Source organism: Drosophila bipectinata, chromosome 3L (genome assembly GCF_030179905.1).
Source record: "Drosophila bipectinata strain 14024-0381.07 chromosome 3L, DbipHiC1v2, whole genome shotgun sequence".
Classification (NCBI taxonomy): Eukaryota; Metazoa; Arthropoda; class Insecta; order Diptera; family Drosophilidae; genus Drosophila; species Drosophila bipectinata.
Window position 1 is genome coordinate 15,362,336 of NC_091738.1, and position 18,611 is coordinate 15,380,946.

The 18,611-nt window shown below is 41.2% G+C and overlaps 2 protein-coding genes across 4 annotated transcripts; both read right to left on the reverse strand.

Annotated features, from left to right (window-relative positions):
* Positions 1–4,846: 4,846 nt before the first annotated feature.
* On the reverse strand, positions 4,847–15,599 carry LOC108133354 (uncharacterized). 3 transcript variants are annotated; one of them, XM_070279938.1, is made up of 4 exons: positions 15,249–15,379; positions 15,010–15,191; positions 13,430–14,661; positions 4,847–4,865 (listed from the first exon to the last, which is right to left on the reverse strand). In XM_070279938.1, exons 1-3 carry the CDS (start codon positions 15,340–15,342, stop codon positions 13,477–13,479), a joined length of 1,461 nt encoding a protein of 486 aa, XP_070136039.1. In that variant the 5' UTR covers positions 15,343–15,379; the 3' UTR covers positions 4,847–4,865; positions 13,430–13,476. The 3 variants fall into 3 exon arrangements, with proteins under 3 accessions (XP_070136039.1, XP_070136040.1, XP_070136041.1); XM_070279939.1 differs by lacking the exon at positions 4,847–4,865 and adding an exon at positions 12,770–12,788; XM_070279940.1 differs by lacking the exon at positions 4,847–4,865 and adding an exon at positions 15,471–15,599 and having other exon boundaries at positions 13,260–14,661; positions 15,249–15,400.
* LOC108133551 (uncharacterized) lies at positions 15,579–18,571 on the reverse strand. Its single transcript, XM_017253533.3, has 4 exons — positions 18,055–18,571; positions 17,536–17,711; positions 16,309–17,474; positions 15,579–15,717 (listed from the first exon to the last, which is right to left on the reverse strand). The coding sequence occupies exons 1-4, from the start codon at positions 18,227–18,229 to the stop codon at positions 15,633–15,635; spliced, it is 1,602 nt and encodes a 533-aa protein (XP_017109022.3). The 5' UTR covers positions 18,230–18,571; the 3' UTR covers positions 15,579–15,632.
* Positions 18,572–18,611: the final 40 nt, after the last annotated feature.

Below are 18,611 nucleotides of genomic sequence, written 5' to 3' on the forward strand. Positions count from 1 at the left end.
ATCTTCAAAAACACGAAAGTTGGGTCATTTCCGATCGTTAAGTTATATGGCAGCTATAGGATGTAGTCGGCCGATCCTTACGAAATTTGGCATGACGTAATGTTTTGCCAAAAATAGCTCTCATGTCAAATTTGAACTCGCTAACTCTAAAAACACAAAAGTTATACCATTTCCGATCAATCAGTTATATGGCAGCTATAGGATATAGTCGGCCGATCCGGGCCGTTCCGACTTATATACTGCGTGCAAAAGAAAGAAGGGTGAGTGCAAAGTTTCAAGACGATAGCTTTAAAACTGAGAGACTAGTTCGCGTAGAAACAGACAGACGGACAGACAGACGGACAGACAGACGGACAGACAGACGGACAGACGGACAGACGGACAGACGGACATGCTCATATCAACTCAGGAGGTGATCCTGATCAAGAATATATATACTTTATAGGGTCGGAGATGTCTCCTTCTCTGCGTTGCACACTTTTGACCAAAATTATAATACCCTCTGCAAGGGTATAAAAATAAGTAACCATAAAGGTCGGCTGGAGTCTAATTTCACAATACGAATTAATTGATTGTCGCGATTTAATTTCATATATCATCCAAAGCATAGCAAATACTTGACGGAAAGGGTATTGAAGTATTTTTTCGATTCGAGAACAACCATATTACAATTTTCCTTCAAAAACAAACTATTCAAAACAATATTCCAAATTTTTAATTTCCATGTGTATAACTCGGCTAATAGGCGTCAGATCCGGAAATGTTATACCTTTCCGGTTTTAGAACTCCGAGTACTACCATTTTCCATCAAAACCTAAGGAACAAAAGTTTTGACCATTTTTGCAATTTTTCTAAGGGGTACCATCATCATTTTGGCCAAAAATTGGGAAAATTTTTATTTACCGACTTTTTATACCCTTGCAGAGGGTATTATAATTTTGGTCAAAAGTGTGCAACGCAGTGAAGGAGACATCTCAGACCCTATAAAGTATATATATTCTTGATCAGGATCACCTCCTGAGTTGATATGAGCATGTCCGTCTGTCCGTCTGTCCGTCTGTCCGTCTGTCCGTATGTCCGTCTGTCCGTCTGTCTGTCCGTCTGTCTGTTTCTACGCAAACTAGTCTCTCAGTTTTAAAGCTATCGTCTTGAAACTTTGCACACACCCTTCTATCCTTTGCACGCAGTATATAAGTCGGAACGGCCCGGATCGGCCGACTATATCCTATAGCTGCCATATAACTGATTGATCGGAAATGGTATAACTTTGGTGTTTTTAGAGTTAGAGAGTTCAAATTTGACATGAGAGCTATTTTTGGCAAAACATTACGACATGCCAAATTTCATAAGGATCGGCCGACTATATTCTATAGCTGCCATATAACTGATTGATCGGAAATGACCCAACTTTCGTGTTTTTGAAGATAGAAAGCTGAAACTTGGTACAGATTATATATTTGGTCAGTTGATCCGACCTACCAAATTTCATTAGGATCGGCCGACTATATCCTATAGCTGCCATATAACTGAACGATCGGAAATGGTATTTGGTAGAAATATCAACTTTCGTATTTTTGAAGATAGAAGTTTGGGACTTTTTTTAGATTTTGTATTGTAATACATTGGAATATATATTCCTATTCCCATAAGGATCGGCCAACTATATCCGATGTTTGCGATATATATCCGGTTTTAACTGCAAGGGTATATCAACCGCCCGAAGTTAGCTTTGCTTTCTTGTTTTATTCTCCAATGCAAATCGAAGCGCGATAGAGTCCTGATTCATAAATGGTATTCCTTTTTCCGATCGGTTGCGAAATCGTTACGTTATGCATTAAAAAGTGAATTAAAAATTAAGATTTTGGCCAAATTAAAAACTACCAAAAGCGATGTTTCAATTTTTCAATTTTCGTAGTGGAAAAATGTGTATAACTCGGCTAATAGGCCTCAGATCCGAAAATGTTATACCTTCCCGGTTTTAGAACTCCGAGTACTGCCATTTTCCATCAAAACCTAAAGAACAAAAATTTTGACCATTTTTTGAAATTTTTCTAAGGGGTACCATCATAAATTTGGCCAAATATTGAAAAAATTTTTATTATCTCAAATTTTTAATTCACCAATGCAAATCGAAGCGCATTAGAGTCCTGATTCATAAATGGTATTCCTTGTTCCGATCGGTTGCGAAATCGTTACGATATGCATTAAAAAGTGAATTAAAAATTAAGATTTTGGCCAAATTAAAAACTACCAAAAGCGATGTTTCAATTTTTCAATTTTCGTAGTGGAAAAATGTGTATAACTCGGCTAATAGGCGTCAGATCCGGAAATGTAATACCTTCCCGGTTTTAGAACTCCGAGTACTACCATTTTCCATCAAAACCTAAGGAACAAAAATTTTGACCATTTTTTGCAATTTTTCTAAGGGGTACCATCATCAATTTGGCCAAATATTGAAAAAATTTTTATTATCTCAAATTTTTAATTCACCAATGCAAATCGAAGCGCATTAGAGTCCTGATTCATAAATGGTATTCCTTGTTCCGATCGGTTGCGAAATCGTTACGATATGCATTAAAGAGTGAATAAAAATTAAGATTTTGGAAAATTAAAAACTACCAAAAACAATGTTTCTATTTTTAAATTTTCGTAGAGGAAAAATGTGTATAACTCGGCTAATAGGCGTCAGATCCGGAAATGTTATACCTTCCCTGTTTTAGAACTCCGAGTACTACCATTTTCCATCAAAACCTAAGGAACAAAAATTTTGACCATTTTTTGCAATTTTTCTAAGGGGTACCATCATCAATTTGGCCAAATATTGAAAAAATTCTTATTATCTCAAATTTTTAATTCACCAATGCAAATCGAAGCGCATTAGAGTCCTGATTCATAAATGGTATTCCTTGTTCCGATCGGTTGCGAAATCGTTACGATATGCATTAAAGAGTGAATAAAAATTAAGATTTTGGAAAATTAAAAGCTACCAAAAACAATGTTTCTATTTCTAAATTTTCGTAGTGGAAAAATGTGTATAACTCGGCTAATAGGCGTCAGATCCGGAAATGTTATACCTTCCCGGTTTTAGAACTCCGAGTACTACCATTTTCTATCAAAACCTAAGGAACAAAAATTTTGACCATTTTTTGCAATTTTTCTAAGGGGTACCATCATCAATTTGGCCAAATATTGAAAAAATTTTTATTATCTCAAATTTTTAATTCACCAATGCAAATCGAAGCGCATTAGAGTCCTGATTCATAAATGGTATTCCTTTTTACGATCGGTTGCGAAATAGTTACGATATGCATTAAAGAGTTCATTAAAAGTTATGATTTTGGCCAAATAAAAAATTATCACCTAATATCCTAATATCACCTTATACTTAATAAATTCATTAATATTCGTACCAAAACGATTGTCAAAAAATTTTAACAGAGCATATTTCTCGCGGGGGCGAAACTATGTCGCCGTGGGCGTGGTCGTGGCCAACATAAACTGGCCGTTTCAGCGACCGCACGAAATGCCAGTTGAATTATAGACCATTTGAATGAAATTATTTTAATTGCGTAAATCACTTTGCAGCCAAACCGAAAATTCAACAATGCTGCGGTGCAGTGTAGCCGTGGGCGGCAATGAGGCGTGGCCGGGGGTGTGGGTGCCACTCGCACACTTATTGGCCAATCTCATTTAATGCCCGCCACTTTTGCGGGCTTGCGGTCCAACAAAGCAGGACCAAAAATTACAAAAGGTCGATGGGGAGAGGAAGAGGCAGAGGGCGTGGAACAGGACATTCCCAAAGCTGAACATAAAAAAGGGTAAGAGTTTTTGGCATGGTATGGCTGCAAACAAGCAAAAGCCCTCGAAAATGGTAACCAAAATATTTCTGTTTGCATATTTGCACTCCATTCCATGATAATTGTTTTCGTTAGGTCGATAATAGAAATAAATTCCGGCAACAATTGCGCACAGCTTCATTCCCCCGGTGAGTGTTTGCCACTTGCCATTGCAACAATAATTTGTACAAAATTATCGCCAATTTATGAAAGCATTTCGCTCCCGCACACACCACTCGAATGCCGTGGTTCTAATGGAGCACACGGCGTATGCGTGATATCAATAAATGCATATTTTACATGCAGCACGACACTTGAAGCGGCGATAAATGCAATGTTTTCATAATTTATGAATCGACATGGACAGATGGGGCAAATATTTGCAAACACTTTCCGGACATTACATTAATAAAATACCATAGCATTGATGGAGCTAAAAATGTCGCATTTACTTTTAAAATTCCTAAACTTTTATGTTTTATTTTATAGAAACATTTTTATTAAAATACCTCTAAATTTTAATCTATAAATCTTGTTTTATTTATCACACGTCCACTTACATGTATGATCCCATAGGTTTCTCACGCCCTGGTGATTTTTGTTTTAGTTCTCGAGTGGTTATTGTTGTCAGTTGGACGATAAGGTCCTGATATACGCATTGTGGCATGAGATATGACAAGGCTTAGCGCTCTCCAAATAGGGCTTAGTCACAAACGTGCCTAAGAACTCACAGCCATAAAGTATGAACTATGAACTATGAACTGCGAACTTATGGAATATTTGCTCGCCTTCGGCGGCAATCAACTGCACTTAGCCCTGAGTGGGCTTACTTGCTTCGTCGGTGGCTCGAACAAGAGCCACTTGTGAGCACACAGTCCCCTTCAATAGAAGACGGCGCCGTTGACACGACATGAGCTCGAACAACTAAACACTTGCAGGATCAGCGATACCAGGACATGAACTTCCTTCCTGCCATCGTGTCGGGCTTCCTGCTCCTGCATCAGCCGCCGGATGCAATGACACAGCCTGCTGGTGGAAAATATAAGTGATTTTGTCAAGTAAAGGGGAGAAACTACAACAGGAAGCCCTGTAAGAAATACTTATAAAACAGCCATAACAAAAAACACATTAAATGTAGGGTTTTATTATTTAAACTTATAAATACTTATTTTCAATAAATTTTACGACATTCACCTTTGGACATGGCGCCACCTATGGGCAGGTTGTGCCAAGACTCTTGTTTCCGCAATCTGCCGCTAGGGGCCAGCACTACGATAAACTTTCTTTATAATTTTTCTTTTTGAACAAAAATTTGAAGTTAATAAACAACTAGGAATGAATGTCCTTCATCTGGAATTAATTAAATCAAATAGCTACCTAATACATCAGTAATTCCATTGGAATATCCCTACAATTAAATTAAATGCCAATTTCCAAATCTTGGCAAACAAAACCTCAACTTGACAAGAAACGTCTCAATAGAGTGCGAAATTTTGCCAAGAGGAAACGCAGCGGGCTGCAAAATAATTGTCTTGTCAACTTATGGATTTCGTATTGTTTAGCCATTTTCCCAAGGACATCATCAATCAACCCAGTAAAGGCACACACACGCACAGCGCCCACCCACGTACTCTCACAGACGCTACTTATTGTGTCACGACCATCATCGGAATGACGGACAACTTTCAGTTTCGGGGCTTACTCCTACTTGGACAGGACGAGCCGAAAACGTCGATCAACTCCCGAGACATGACCAATAAAAAAGGGTTACTAAGAAAAAAATACTAAGAAAAATAAGACGTTTGTTGCCAAAAAAATTGGCAAGCTTTCCACCCTAAAACGACAAACTAATTAAAATGCAAAACAGTTTTCATAGTTTAATTTTCACAAACCACACAGACTTTTGGCAGTAAAACTGTGTTTCATTAAAATTATATGAATTGGGTTATTGTTTTAGCAAAAAGGCATACAAGTTAAAGTTTTCTTTTAAGTACGGACCACTGTGATGGTGCTTGTGCGGGTATCTATTGGAATATTGGAAAAGTGCCATGCCACGACCTTTTTTGGCCTTTTTTTTAGACGGCATCTTTTTTTCCGCCATCAAATTTTCCTTCACTGTTTTTTTTTGCTCCTTTAGCGCCTGTCGGGCTCTTCTTCTTGTCTGAATCCTGGTCAGTTGGCAATTTTTACATGTCCTTAAGGAAAGTTTGTATGTATACAGGAGAAAAAATTCTTAGAATAAGAAGGATTTAAGAGATATCTTTAAACATATTTTGATAAAATGCAGTGGTATAGAAAATATTGTAAAATTGGCAATTATACTGAATTTTTTTGTGTCCAATAATCTTGGTAGTATATTTTTTGTACAGGTGTTTTTTTTTTGCAAGTTTGCTCACCTATACAAACACACTTCGGACATACTTATAATCGCACGTGACCATAAGTGCGACTGTCTGTTTTGCCGCTCTGCCGTCCAACCGAAGATATTTTGTGTATTTCGGTCATGTAACGGTAAAAATTGTTTGCATATTGTTTCGGCCTGGCCAACACGACCATTGTAGGTTATTTCCGTCCTGCTCTCAATGGCGAAAAGAGGAAAAGAGCGGTCAGAACGTGTGCCAGATTGAATGAGGCAAATGAAGCGATCGTGATGATGACGAAGTGCTAACCAAGGCAGCAAACTTTCCTTTTCGGTTCGGGCTTTTGTTAAACAAATTAAAATAAAATATATATCACGAGGGTATCTACCATACAATATGGGGCAAGGGGCAGTCACGCACGTGCGCCTGTGGCTATGCAACGATTTCTGGGACACACACACAGGACACACACGCTTGAGTCGCACACTCAAATTAATGGCTGGCAGTGCCATAAGTTATGCAGCTGCATATTAAACGTCCGATTCCGATTCCAAGACCAGGTCCGATTCCAAGTCAGAGCCCTGTGATTCTGCTCTGTGGCATTTACACCAATTATCGCACACTCACCGCCCCACATCTGTTGGCCTGGCCGCTTGGCCCGATGGCCTGGAAGTTATATCATAGCCGGTTGGAGAATATATGGCATTGCTAATGGTCGATTTTCACACGCCTGCTTAAGCAGACTGCTATATATACACACATATGTGTGGGCATAAACAAACAACCAACTGGTTAGATAGATGGCTGGATAGAGATACTGGATAGGGATACAGATAGATGGCCCTTCGGGGCATACGCATTTGCATTGAGAGTGCGATAGTGAGTGCGACCATAAATCAGTTTCATTCAATTCACTTAAGGACATTTTAGGTGCTAATTTCGTGAAGCTGCCTGGCCGAGCTTCCGTTTTGCCGGCAGGAGTCTGTGACAAGTCGGTCAGATAAATATTGTTCAATCGAAATTGATTGGACGGGCAATTCAAACTTTGTTCAGGCCACCACATAAATTCGTTCTTGGGGAGGATAGGTCGAAAATCAAACATGGGTAATTCCCAGAACCACATAACCAGAAGTCTTATATTTTTGCCAATGTCAAACCACAAACTAATTAAGAAATTGTCCATCTATTTATTGTAGTCTTTCTAAACTAAAATTTAATATATAAAGACTATCGAAATTCAGTAAGACAAAGCCTCTGCCATTGAATATTTTTGGAAATATCAGCCTCCACCGCAGATTTAGTAAACTTTGGTTGGACAACCGCACAATGAGATAAAGCCAAGCCAGATATATGTATATCACTTTGCCTACTGATTGCACTCAAATTGATTCTTGAATACATATTTGCATTTGATTATTTGTTGTTGGTGATTTGTATGCAAAATTAGACCAGTCTTTGTGCCCGCCTCTTTGAGAATGTGTGCCGGTGACACATTTCATTTGATTACATTTCCAACGCCAAATTGTTGGGCAAACACGGCAGCCAAAGAAACCGCAAGGACATCCTCAAAATTTTCCGACACCAGAGAATGTTCACAACAGGTTGGGGCTGGGAAGTAGACATAGAATCATTGATATTTTCCAAGTGCCATAGACAACCTTGCTGCGATGGAGTCGGTGATATGCAAATGTCTTTATTTTGCCGCAACAGCGCGTAAAAATCTAGACAGATCCTAGAACCTCCACCCACATGCTTTGACCCCGGTGGGTGACCCCGCTTCCGGTTTGGGTTCCAGGTCGCGTGTTTGCGGTCGCCGAAATTCGTGAGAGTTGAAAACAAGCCAACTGATGTGGATGCAACCAAAAAAAAAACAAAAAAAATACATGTAAACTGGTAGATAGAACCGAAAGCAGTGGGACGGAAGGCAAAGTTGCACTTGCGTAAAAGTTTCTTCACCCTTTTGTTGAAAATAAATTAAGTGCCGGCGACGTTGAGGCTTATTGGCACAGCTTTCGCTTATTTTGTAAACAGCAGCGAAACACACACCCTTTGGTTGGGGAAAACTAGGGGGAAAAGTCGTGGAAAAGGAAAGCGAGTTGGTGAAAAACCGAACCACCGCCCACCGAAGCGACATTTCCGCTGTCAGTTAAGTCAAATAACGGTGAGAAGACACGGAGCTGTTGCCGCTACAGAGAGAAAAAATATGCTTTATATTTGAAAATTATTATTTTTAATTAGATTACTAAGCAGAGTTAATTGGCATAACTAATTAGGGATTATTTCATTAAAAGATTAAATGAGCAAAGTCATAAAAACCACATAGAAAATTTACTAATATGCTTTTTTGTTTACTGGAGTACTGGGTATTGCATAGTTGAGCTCTCCACATATTCCATTTCTTGTAAAAAAAATAAAGGGGTATCATTTAACAATTTGTTCCAAGTGCATCCTTATTTTAAAGGTTGCTAAGGTCTTAGGTTACCGGTTGCAGTTGCAGCTGAGTTGTCAATGGTCTGGTGCCAGACATTATCAGAACTTCCTCAACCTCATTTCACAGGGGGAGGCGTGGTCGGAATCGGAATCGGGGGCGTTCTGGAGGAACTTTGCTGAACAAAAAACGGAAGTGAATTGTTTTGTGTTTTCCGTTCCACTCCCGTGCAAATGAAATCCTTTTTAAAGGAGCTCAAAGGAGCTGATTGGATCGATCCGTTCGACCACGAGTGCAAATGGCAAACAAAGAACGAAAATTTATGAAAAATCAACCATTAATAATGCACAAGTCACTCATGCAAAGCACATAAATATATGCCGCAGTTAATTAGCGCTCACAGATTTTTAATGGCGTTAATTGCATGGCATAAATGACACAGTCCACAAAAAAAAATGCGAAAACAAGGAAGGAAGCAACAGTCTCTGACGCTTTCCCATTCAATTTCCAATTTCCTTCTTTTTTTTTTTTTTTTATTAATCTTTTAAAAAAAGGGAATTTAATTAGCAACAGTTGCGAAACCCCAAGATAAAAACTGTCCCGACCAAGCTTAAAGTGCGTTATTGATTTGGAAAAAAATTGTTTACGCCGCCATTCGATTGTGCCATTCGGGTTTTTTATTTTTATGTCTCATGTGTCTGGTGTTAATGAAACTTTGGCTTAAAGGTCCATTGACAGTTTTTATAGGAATTTTTTCCTGAAAGTTTTCGATCGGTTTTTTGTAATGGCATACTTGTAAGGCTGTACTCGAAAGCTAATAAATATTATGATATTATAAGTGGGAAATGGATTTCAATCGATTTTTTCGATTCTGATACTGAATCTGTAACTTCTGGTATTGAATCAAATTAAATTTGTGGGTGTAAGGATTTCTGTTGCTGCAAATATTGGCATCGCCAGAGGAATATCGCCAGAGGAAAACTTTTCATTCTGGCTCCCGCACTCTTGCACGCGCACTCGATTTATTTTCCCTTGTGACATTTTCAGCGCAGTTAGCTGTTAAGTAAATTGTTGAAACGCATGCAGCTATCATAACTTGAATTCCACAGACTATCCGTAGTCCTGGCCGGGATCGCAGGACAAACTTTGCCGAGAGGAAGCGACAGTTGATTTAACACGAAGGCACATGGAAACCGAGTTGCAGACGCGTGCACCTGTCGTCAAAACTTGCATAAGTCATGAAAGCCCAGGACTGTTGGGGAAAATAGCAAAAAGGATATAAAAAAAAATGTGTATAGACTGCATTTCTCCTTCCGTTGGCATTAAAAATGTCAGCTCCAGTGATTTCTGCGTCCGGCTGAACCAAATTCAAACCCGGGAGCCAGCATGCAGAATCCAGAATCTAAAATTTAGAATCCTGAATCCAAGCCCCCAAGATTTATGTGAGCTAATTAAATTTAATGCACTCTGTACGCCAGTCAATCTGCATGGTGCCCTTTAATTTTTGATCAAGTTTTCTGGGTGGAGCCTGGCCAAGTCCGTTGCATTTGGGGTTTTTTGGGGCTTCAACTGTGCCGGTGCCCTTTCAATTTAAGGAAAAGTTCCAGCCGAAAGGCAAGGAAAACTTTATAGGCTTGTTAGGGAAAAGTTTCGCAGCGTAGCGTTTATTTTCGGCAACTGCCAACCCAGAACTGAAACTCAAAGAGCAAAACTCGTAGCTGGAGCAACAAATGAAATGAAAACGTGTCAATTTACTTTCTGACAGCCCAGACACAGAAAACAAAAACCCCAGCGAGAATCTCCTATTTAACTCTGTAGTCGCAGTGTCAGTTGCTGGCTGTAATTTCCAATTAATTTGTCAGGTTTTTTGAAATTTCAACAAAAAATAAAAAAAAAAACGCAAGTCTTAAGCTTAAAGTTTGAGTTTTGGCCTGCAAAGCGATTGATTGGAGTTGGCTTATTGAATTGGCCCGTACTTTGTCGGTTTATGATCCCAACCCGTTAAGGGTTTGGTCTCGGTTTTGAATTCTTTACGGTCTTATTTATTATTTCACTTTTATATGCCATTGTATATGCGACATGGACGGCCGAAGGAATATTCTCTTTGTGGTCTTGGATTTGGGTTCGCTTTTATGGCCATTTGACTCCATTTTATTGTCACACCGCGCTGGAATAGGGGGGGAGAAACTGGAGCCACTTGGTTACTTTGGCCACTTGGCCACTGGGCCACTTTAGAGTTGTCTTTCGTTGGCCATAAATTGCGCCACGTCGGCCATTTTGCCATTTTGCGGCACGCTGAGACATTAATTTGATGCTTCTTACCGGGGTTTTCTGGTGGCAACCACCGGGGTTTCCGTTACCACTTCCGTTACCGCCGGAGAGCAGAACATAATTTATTTGCCATTATGGAAACTTCATTCGCTGTTGATTGGAAACTTGTAACATACAGCATTATATATACTTTTCAATTTCGTGTGAGGCGATGGCGACGGCGACGGCGGCGTTGGTGGCAGCAACAAAACATAATTCCAAGTGCAGCCAAAGTTATGGCAGTCCAAGGAGCTCCCAGGATCCCGATATACAGGATGTGTGTGAGTGTGTGTGTGTGTTTGAAGGACGCAGCAAAATGCCAAACGCAAATGTCGCCAATATCCCAATGGCAATCGATGAAAATTTATAGAAAATTGCGCACAAATAAAATTTTACGTTTGTTTGCTTTTTTCATTTACGATGCCGGCTTTCTCGTTCGTTCTTTCTCTCTCTTTCTCTTTTTGAATGTCTGTCTCTTTCTTAACCTGCTTTCTTTGGCCTGCGGAGAATGCTTTTCCTTGACTTTTACTCGTCAACGTGTTTTCCATACGCTGCACCAAAGCTATTTGCATTGCAATTGTTGTTTCCAAGTCCTGTTCCAGAACCTGCTCCAGCTCCAGCTTCTGCCACTCAACGGGGATTCCCATTGCTGTTAATGTTTACGATTGTCGTTTTCAATTTCAGTTAATTGAAACAAGGGCAGCCCCATCACATTAAGCTTCCTGCCAAAGGGACCTGCAATTCTCACATCTCACATGTGGAAAATTTTTAGTCAAGTTCTTGTTTGTCCTTCTGGCATCGTTTTTCCATCATTTTCTTTTTTTTTTTGTTTGTTCGCAGCTCTTTGCCTTTGAGCCCAGCAGCTCTGGCTCTTCTAATGTATTCCCTTTGCACAGAAAATACGGAAAATGTTACAGCTTCTAGCTGGATAAGCCGAGAGCTTTTGGTTTGGCAATACGAGCATCAGGTTCCTCCCAGAAACGTCTAGGATAAGTAGTTTAAAATCGTGGCTGGTATATGAAACCCTTAAATTGGATCACGGGGATCCAATACGATCCCCATGGCTTTTCTTAATTGGGTTGCGTAATTTTTCCCGCAACAAATAACTCTTTTTTTTAGGCCAAATAACTCCAGTTTTTGCTGCTGCATAAACAAAGAAATTTCATGCCGTCAGTAATTAAGTCAATTAAATATTAAAATACTTTAAAGTTTAAACTGAATTTTATTTGGCTGAGAGGCTCGTGCTGTTGGGTTGTTGACCGCATGTTATCGAGTTGGCCGAGTGGCAAGTGCTGGCCGGAATTGCTAATTGCGGCCAAATACTCGAACCGTTTACAATCGAGCGCCAAAGAAACCGCAACATCCTGGCCACACATATCCCCGACGCTCCCAAAACATACTATATTCTATTTATACATACATATATGGAACATACACATAGTCGTGGGGATATCAGGAGGAAAGGAGCAGCCACTTTTGGGCATTGGCTGGAGTGCTTTTGTCTGGCTAAGCAGAATGTCGAACATAAAAATTGCATATCAATAAGTAGCTGGATTTCGGCTATGAGGAGCCAAACGAATTTTCCACATCATTAGATGGCCAGCTGGGGGATTGGCCGGATTTTCCCTGACCTCGGCTTCAGGACCTCGTCTTGATTTGGGCCACTTCTTGGTGGCCATGCATATTCATCATACGCCATATTAATCAACGCCGTTTCCCTTTTTTTTCTCTTCCTGCGCCCTAAAATCCGCATTAAATTTGAAAAGTGCCTGGGATGCGTAAAAAGGCAAATCCGCCACAAAACTATGGGAGGAAACATTATGAATGGGACTCCTGGAGCTTTTACTTTGCCGGCTAGAGTGAAATAAACGTAAAAAATACTTTGTTTACGTAGACTATCAAATGGTTGTTTTCAGGAAAGCTTTGGAAGTTAAATAATGGTAACAGTTTGGCGGAAATTATGGCGGGAAAAGCTCAAGAATAATAGCTTTACTGAGCTTTATCTGAGAAAGAAACCAGAATTAAAAGGTCCTTTCCTTTGGATTCGGGAGAAGTTTTGTAGAGACATGTAGAGGGTGGTTAAAAAAATACGTTAATTATTTTAGAATATTTTACAAATGTATATTAAAAAGATATGTTTAAATATTTGAACTTTGAAACAAGCATTTTCGTAAATTATTCAAAATAGTAATCAAATAAATTTTTTTTGTTTGTAGTGTCTCAGAATATATATATTTTAATTTAATTAAATCATATTTCTTGTATTTCCTGATTCACTGAAATGATACATTTTTAAAAATAATTAAATGTAATTGAAGATTAAATTGTAATACAACTAAGATATTAAGTATACTTATATTTTACTATGTTGGATAAAAATTCACGTTGCTCTTGTATCTTATATAAATGCCTAAGAACTCATTAATTTTATGAGGGCACAATTAAATTGTTATAAAATAAATGAAGTAGAGATAAGGACACTAATTAACACTCACACAATTAGAAATAGATAACACACAGCTATAGATAATGGAAGGTACACTCAAGGAACTTTCTTGAACTGGATCAGGCACTCGTAGAGTGTCAGCTGTTTGGTTTCGGGCATAAATATAAACACCATTACTCCGATTATAAAGCTGAGACCACCGATCGTAAAGAAGAATATGGATACGGTGACGCAGTGCTCGAAGACGGCCAGGAGAAGGCCCAGCTGCAGCAGCTGCTCCAGTATGAGGATGCCGGCCAGGCACCTCGCCTTGTGGGCGATGCTGAACGCCTCGGCTGTGTAAATCAGGGCGGGCACTGCCACGCCCCCTGAGACTATGACCTCAAAGAGCAGCATAAGGAAGGCAATGGCCTGCAGATTGATGTCGTAGTAGGTTTTCATAACGGACTCTAGATGCTCAAAAACTCCGCCCACCATCACGATCACAATGCCGGCCAGGAAGAGGGACAAGGAGCAGAGCTTCCTGCGCCCTTGCCAGTCGACTATGAAGGCTCCGAGGACGCTGCCCACGAGTCCTGCAAACGCCAGCCAGTACAGGCAGTTCATGTCGCACTCCAGTCCATGCCAGCTGACCACCAGGAAGGCTCGGTTGTAGCTCAAGGAAACGGCCAGGGTGGCAAAGCAGCGCAGCAGCAGAACCTTGAAGAAGGGCATCACTCGCCTGGCCCACTTCCGCCAAGTGACGGATGCCACTGCTGTCTCCTCGGGGTCCTCCACGAACCGCTCCCAGTCCCGGGCACTGTGCAGCTGCCGGCAATCCTCCCGCAGGCGCACTAGCTCCGTGCTGGACTGCCCGTGCAGGGCCTTCAGAGTTTCACCCACAGCCATTTCCCGCTCCTGGTGTAGTAGAAGGAGCGGGGACTCCAATCGGTGGGCCAGGGCCAGGATCACGGCCCCCAGTCCCAGGCCACCCATCGCCATCCCGTGAAGCTGGTCGATGTGCAAATGATTTTCCTGTGTCTCCAAAGGCTTCAGATTGTACCACACTCGGGTGTAGAAGACCTGGACACACACGCCCAGCCAGAGGAAGACACGCTCGCAGCTGAGCAGCATCCCACGGATGGACTTGTGGGCCACCTCCGACCCCGTGACCAGGGCCTGGGTCTGGGTCAGTCCATAAGCGGCACCAACACTTACGCTGCTGTAGCAGGCGGCCAGAAAGTACTGAGGCAGGAACAGATTCAGAACCCCAGCCATGATGAGCAAGAAGCCACTGGAAGTCTGTCGATAGATGGCGAATCACAATTAATCAAAGTGAAAGAAATTCCATTTTCCTATAAATAATAAAAACTAGAGAAATAAACCCCCGAAACCCATCGATCAGCCCTCGCTTAACTCTTAGCGCCAATCACCACTTAATGGCCAATGCAGGTTGAACTCAATCGCGTTATCAGTTTATTGGATTCTTATCAATCCGAGCTAATGGCTGAGTGCTAATGCCTGCAATATTAATTGTGGGTGGAACAAAATCGAAACTGGATAGTTTTGTAGGTAGCTTATAATAAAGGTCAATATTTATATTGTGATAAATAAATATAATCAGCTATATAGTCATGTATAGCCACTTACATATGCCACATTTTTGGTGACTCGCTGGACGAAGAGGGCGGCCAGGATGGCGCCCAGGGCAGCACCGATGAACCAACTCATCATCAGATTGTGGGTGTTGCTGTTGTTGAGAAACTTTCCGGCCGGAGTGTCGAAAATTGACCAGGCCAGGCGCATGCCACATCCGACAAACACAATTGAAGCTGTTAGATATCCAAATTAATACAGATTTCTCTCTAAATATTTCGGATGATTATTACCAGAGGCCATGGACTGGAACTGAAGGCGGTATTTCCACATAAGACGCATCCAGGACAACTTGCCCTCCTCCTCGATTGTTGGTAACATCGGCATTTTGGCCACAACTACTCGTCGTCTACTCGTAACGCGCTTTCACAGCCAAGGGGCTTAACTTTTGTTGCGTTGTTTCCGCTTTTAATTATTTTTTTCCGCGTTTATTTACTGATTTGTTGATTGTTTACCTGGCACTTTTTTCATAGGAACCGTCGGCCTGTTTGTCCACTTGAATTTGTCATTTTATTTTTGCAGTCTGGCCGTTAATTTTTCGCACTATCCGCCGGCCAACAAAACGCGACTGGCCAACTGTTCCGATGCCGTTTGTCAAATGGTAGAGCATCGAGCGGTTATTGAGCGGCCAGCTCGAAATGGCCAACGAATTTGATAAGATAAGGTACCGCAGAAACCTTTAGTGTCAGCCCCCTTATCAGCCTGATTAGTGGATATAAATAAATTAATTAAATTTGAATATATACTTAGAGGAGGGATATCACATGGTTGTATAAATGCCACAGATATATGGGACAGAGTACTCGCAGTTTGCCGATAAAAATTTATTGACGTGTCAAGTGAAAGTTTTTGCGGATAGAGATGCGAAAAAATAGTTCACAGAACCAGTTCAGATATATTATTTATAAATAATTATTATTTTACCTTATATTGTTTCTTTTTCAATATATTTAATTAAAATAAACCTTAATTTTATTCAACATTTTGAAATTCTTATCAAGCTCTAATAAAAGATCATTAAACATTTTTAGAGCTCCTAAATTGGGAGTCCCAATCTTATCGCAGTTGTATGGGAACTGACTTAATTATGGTTTGGTAATAAACCTTTAAACTGCCCGAGTTTATCTGGCAATTGTACACCTTTGGTATTCCCTCAAAGTATAATAACAATTAACTCTTCATGCTGATCGGCATATTGGCCTGCAAACAAAATCTGGCCAGTCACTGAAGTCCCAGCGATAAGACAAGGCTATAATTGGAGTTTAAAAAGTTAGATTTATTTGTTAACTATACCTAGGCGTGAGTAGAGCAGTATTGAAGGGCCTACTTTCAGGCTGGAGGATCACAAATTTCTGGAACTTGATTTGCGCCTGGAGCAGAGTGGTGTCCTTCGTCTCTGGCATAAACCAGACGCAGGTGAGGAATCCGCACAGCAGGAAAGATCCAGAGCTGAAGAAGAAAAAAGCAATCGGATTGCCCCCAGACACCTCCGATCCGAGATCCACCTGGCAGATTAACAACTGGGCCACCATCTCAGCCACATAGCTGATGGCGATGCACTGGCGCTTGATCCTGCGAGGAAAGGCCTCCGAGAGGTAGGATGAGAGCGGGGCGAAGGCGATTCCCGCGAAGAGTTGGAAGATGAGCAGGAGCCACAGGGCCATTCGCATATTCCCAAAAGGCAGCAGAGCACTTCCTGCGAATCGACTGGCTATGCCAAAGGACAGTCCTCCGGCAATGACCAGTCCCAGGAGCAGGGGGATCTTCCGTCCCAGCGTGTCCAGGGCGAAGGCACACGAGAAGCTGCCAATTAGTCGGAAGAATCCGAAGACGACAAAAGGTCCGGAGCTTTCGCCGTACACTCTCATACTTGTATAGTACAAGGTGAAGGCCACCATCGTGCTGCTGCTGACGCCATACAGGAACCTCAGCAAGGACAAGCGCAGAAGGGCAGGGAAGGCATGGCTCCAGCCCAAGGACGAATTGTGGTTGAGATAGGAGCGATGATCGCTGGCCTGGTCATAGGTCTCCGCCGTCACCGCCTGCGGCCTTTGAAGTCGACTCAGGGCATCGATAGCCGCTTGCTCCTCTCCTGCCTCCAATAAATCCACAGGGGACTCTATGGACATTTTCCACGCCAAAAAGAAGGCTATAACTCCCAGAATCACACTCAGCACGCCCTGGAACTGCTCCTCGGTGAAGTCGTTCTCCATATCCCAGCTTACACTGCAAACAATCTGGACAAACATGCCAATAGTGGTGGGCCACTGCTCCGCCGCCGAGGTGGTGGTGCCTCTCTTGTAGAAAACCGTCAGTTCCCCGGACATGGCCAGAGTGGGGGCAAAGGCCAATCCGTTGGCGAAACCGTTTAAATACCTGGCCGTCAGCAAGGCATTCAGGTTGAATTTGGTAAAAGACATCACCAAGCCACTGACCACGGTCAGCAGTGAGCAGAAATCCTAAAAAAGTTAAGAAATTAGTTTTATGTGGTAACTGTCTCTCTATAAATCATATACTTACCATCAGGTATTTATAGGAAATCTTTCGACTGAAGAATCCTCCCAGAAGAGCTCCAATAATCGCGGCTCCAAACCAGCAGACACGAACGTGGTTGGTGACCAAAAATTCGGCAACCAAACTATCAAAACCAATGCTCCAGGCAATGTGAAGTCCTCCGGAAACAAATATCAGAGCAGCTATAAAAATAGTATATATTAAAAATCAACGAATTTTAAGTGGTAAAATTTCTGAAACTTCCACTGTGTAGGTAATGCCACTCTGATAACAAATGGACATATGTATCTTTGACAGTTTAAGACAGGTGTTCGATAATATCGGCTTCCCTAGCTTTGTTTATACAAAATATGATTCATTTTTATGAAGAACGCCTAAGATATTCTACAAGTTGAAGCGAATATACACTTTTTCATTATGGAATACTCGGTATAGGTCGAACCATTTGAATATAAAACTTAATTACTAACTTAACTTTATGGCTTGCCATTATCACACACTTCACTAATTTTCCATAATTCTCACCTGCTCCAACTGCATTTGCCTGGGGCTGATTCCTCATATCCCGGTTGCAACATCCTCCGCGGGTATTCTGCAGGATAAGCTCCCGCTGCCGATCCGGTATGTAGTCGTTGTTGTTGATTTGGATGGGAATGGTATGGAAGCCATCGCCTGGTGAGGGTCGATCGGTGTCGGGCATAGAGTTTTTGGACCTTTTGTGGTCGAAATGTCGAACAAGACTGGACGACCCTGCACTTCGCGGTCTTGTAGGTGAGCGTGTTGAACAGGTTTCCGTTTTACGGGCTTATCTATCGCCAGCACCCTAATCTTATCGGGTATTGATTGATAAGTAAAACGCTTAGAAAATCGAGTTGTTGTATAGCTATCGTTATCTGTACGACTGCGATTTTAACTATCAAAATACACAACTGTTAGTATATGTCTGCATGTACCTACCGGCCAGGTAGAAAAACTCAATTCGGATTTGGCACTCTCACTATTTTTGTTTGTTTGTTAGTTTGCTTTCACAATGTAAACAAATTTTTGTTCTATTGTTCAATACTTTAATCTCGTACGTATTC

Coding starts and splice junctions, on each gene's coding strand:
- LOC108133354 (XM_070279938.1), bottom strand. CDS start 15,342: ATGCCGATGTTACCAACAATCGAGGAGGAGGGCAAGTTGTCCTGGATG. Junction 15,192..15,248: donor GTTCCAGTCCATGGCCTCTG/GTAATAATCATC, acceptor GATATCTAACAG/CTTCAATTGTGTTTGTCGGA. Junction 14,662..15,009: donor TCACCAAAAATGTGGCATAT/GTAAGTGGCTAT, acceptor ATCTATCGACAG/ACTTCCAGTGGCTTCTTGCT.
- LOC108133551 (XM_017253533.3), bottom strand. CDS start 18,229: ATGCCCGACACCGATCGACCCTCACCAGGCGATGGCTTCCATACCATT. Junction 17,475..17,535: donor TTTCCTATAAATACCTGATG/GTAAGTATATGA, acceptor TAACTTTTTTAG/GATTTCTGCTCACTGCTGAC. Junction 15,718..16,308: donor ACTGCTCTACTCACGCCTAG/GTATAGTTAACA, acceptor TCCACTAATCAG/GCTGATAAGGGGGCTGACAC.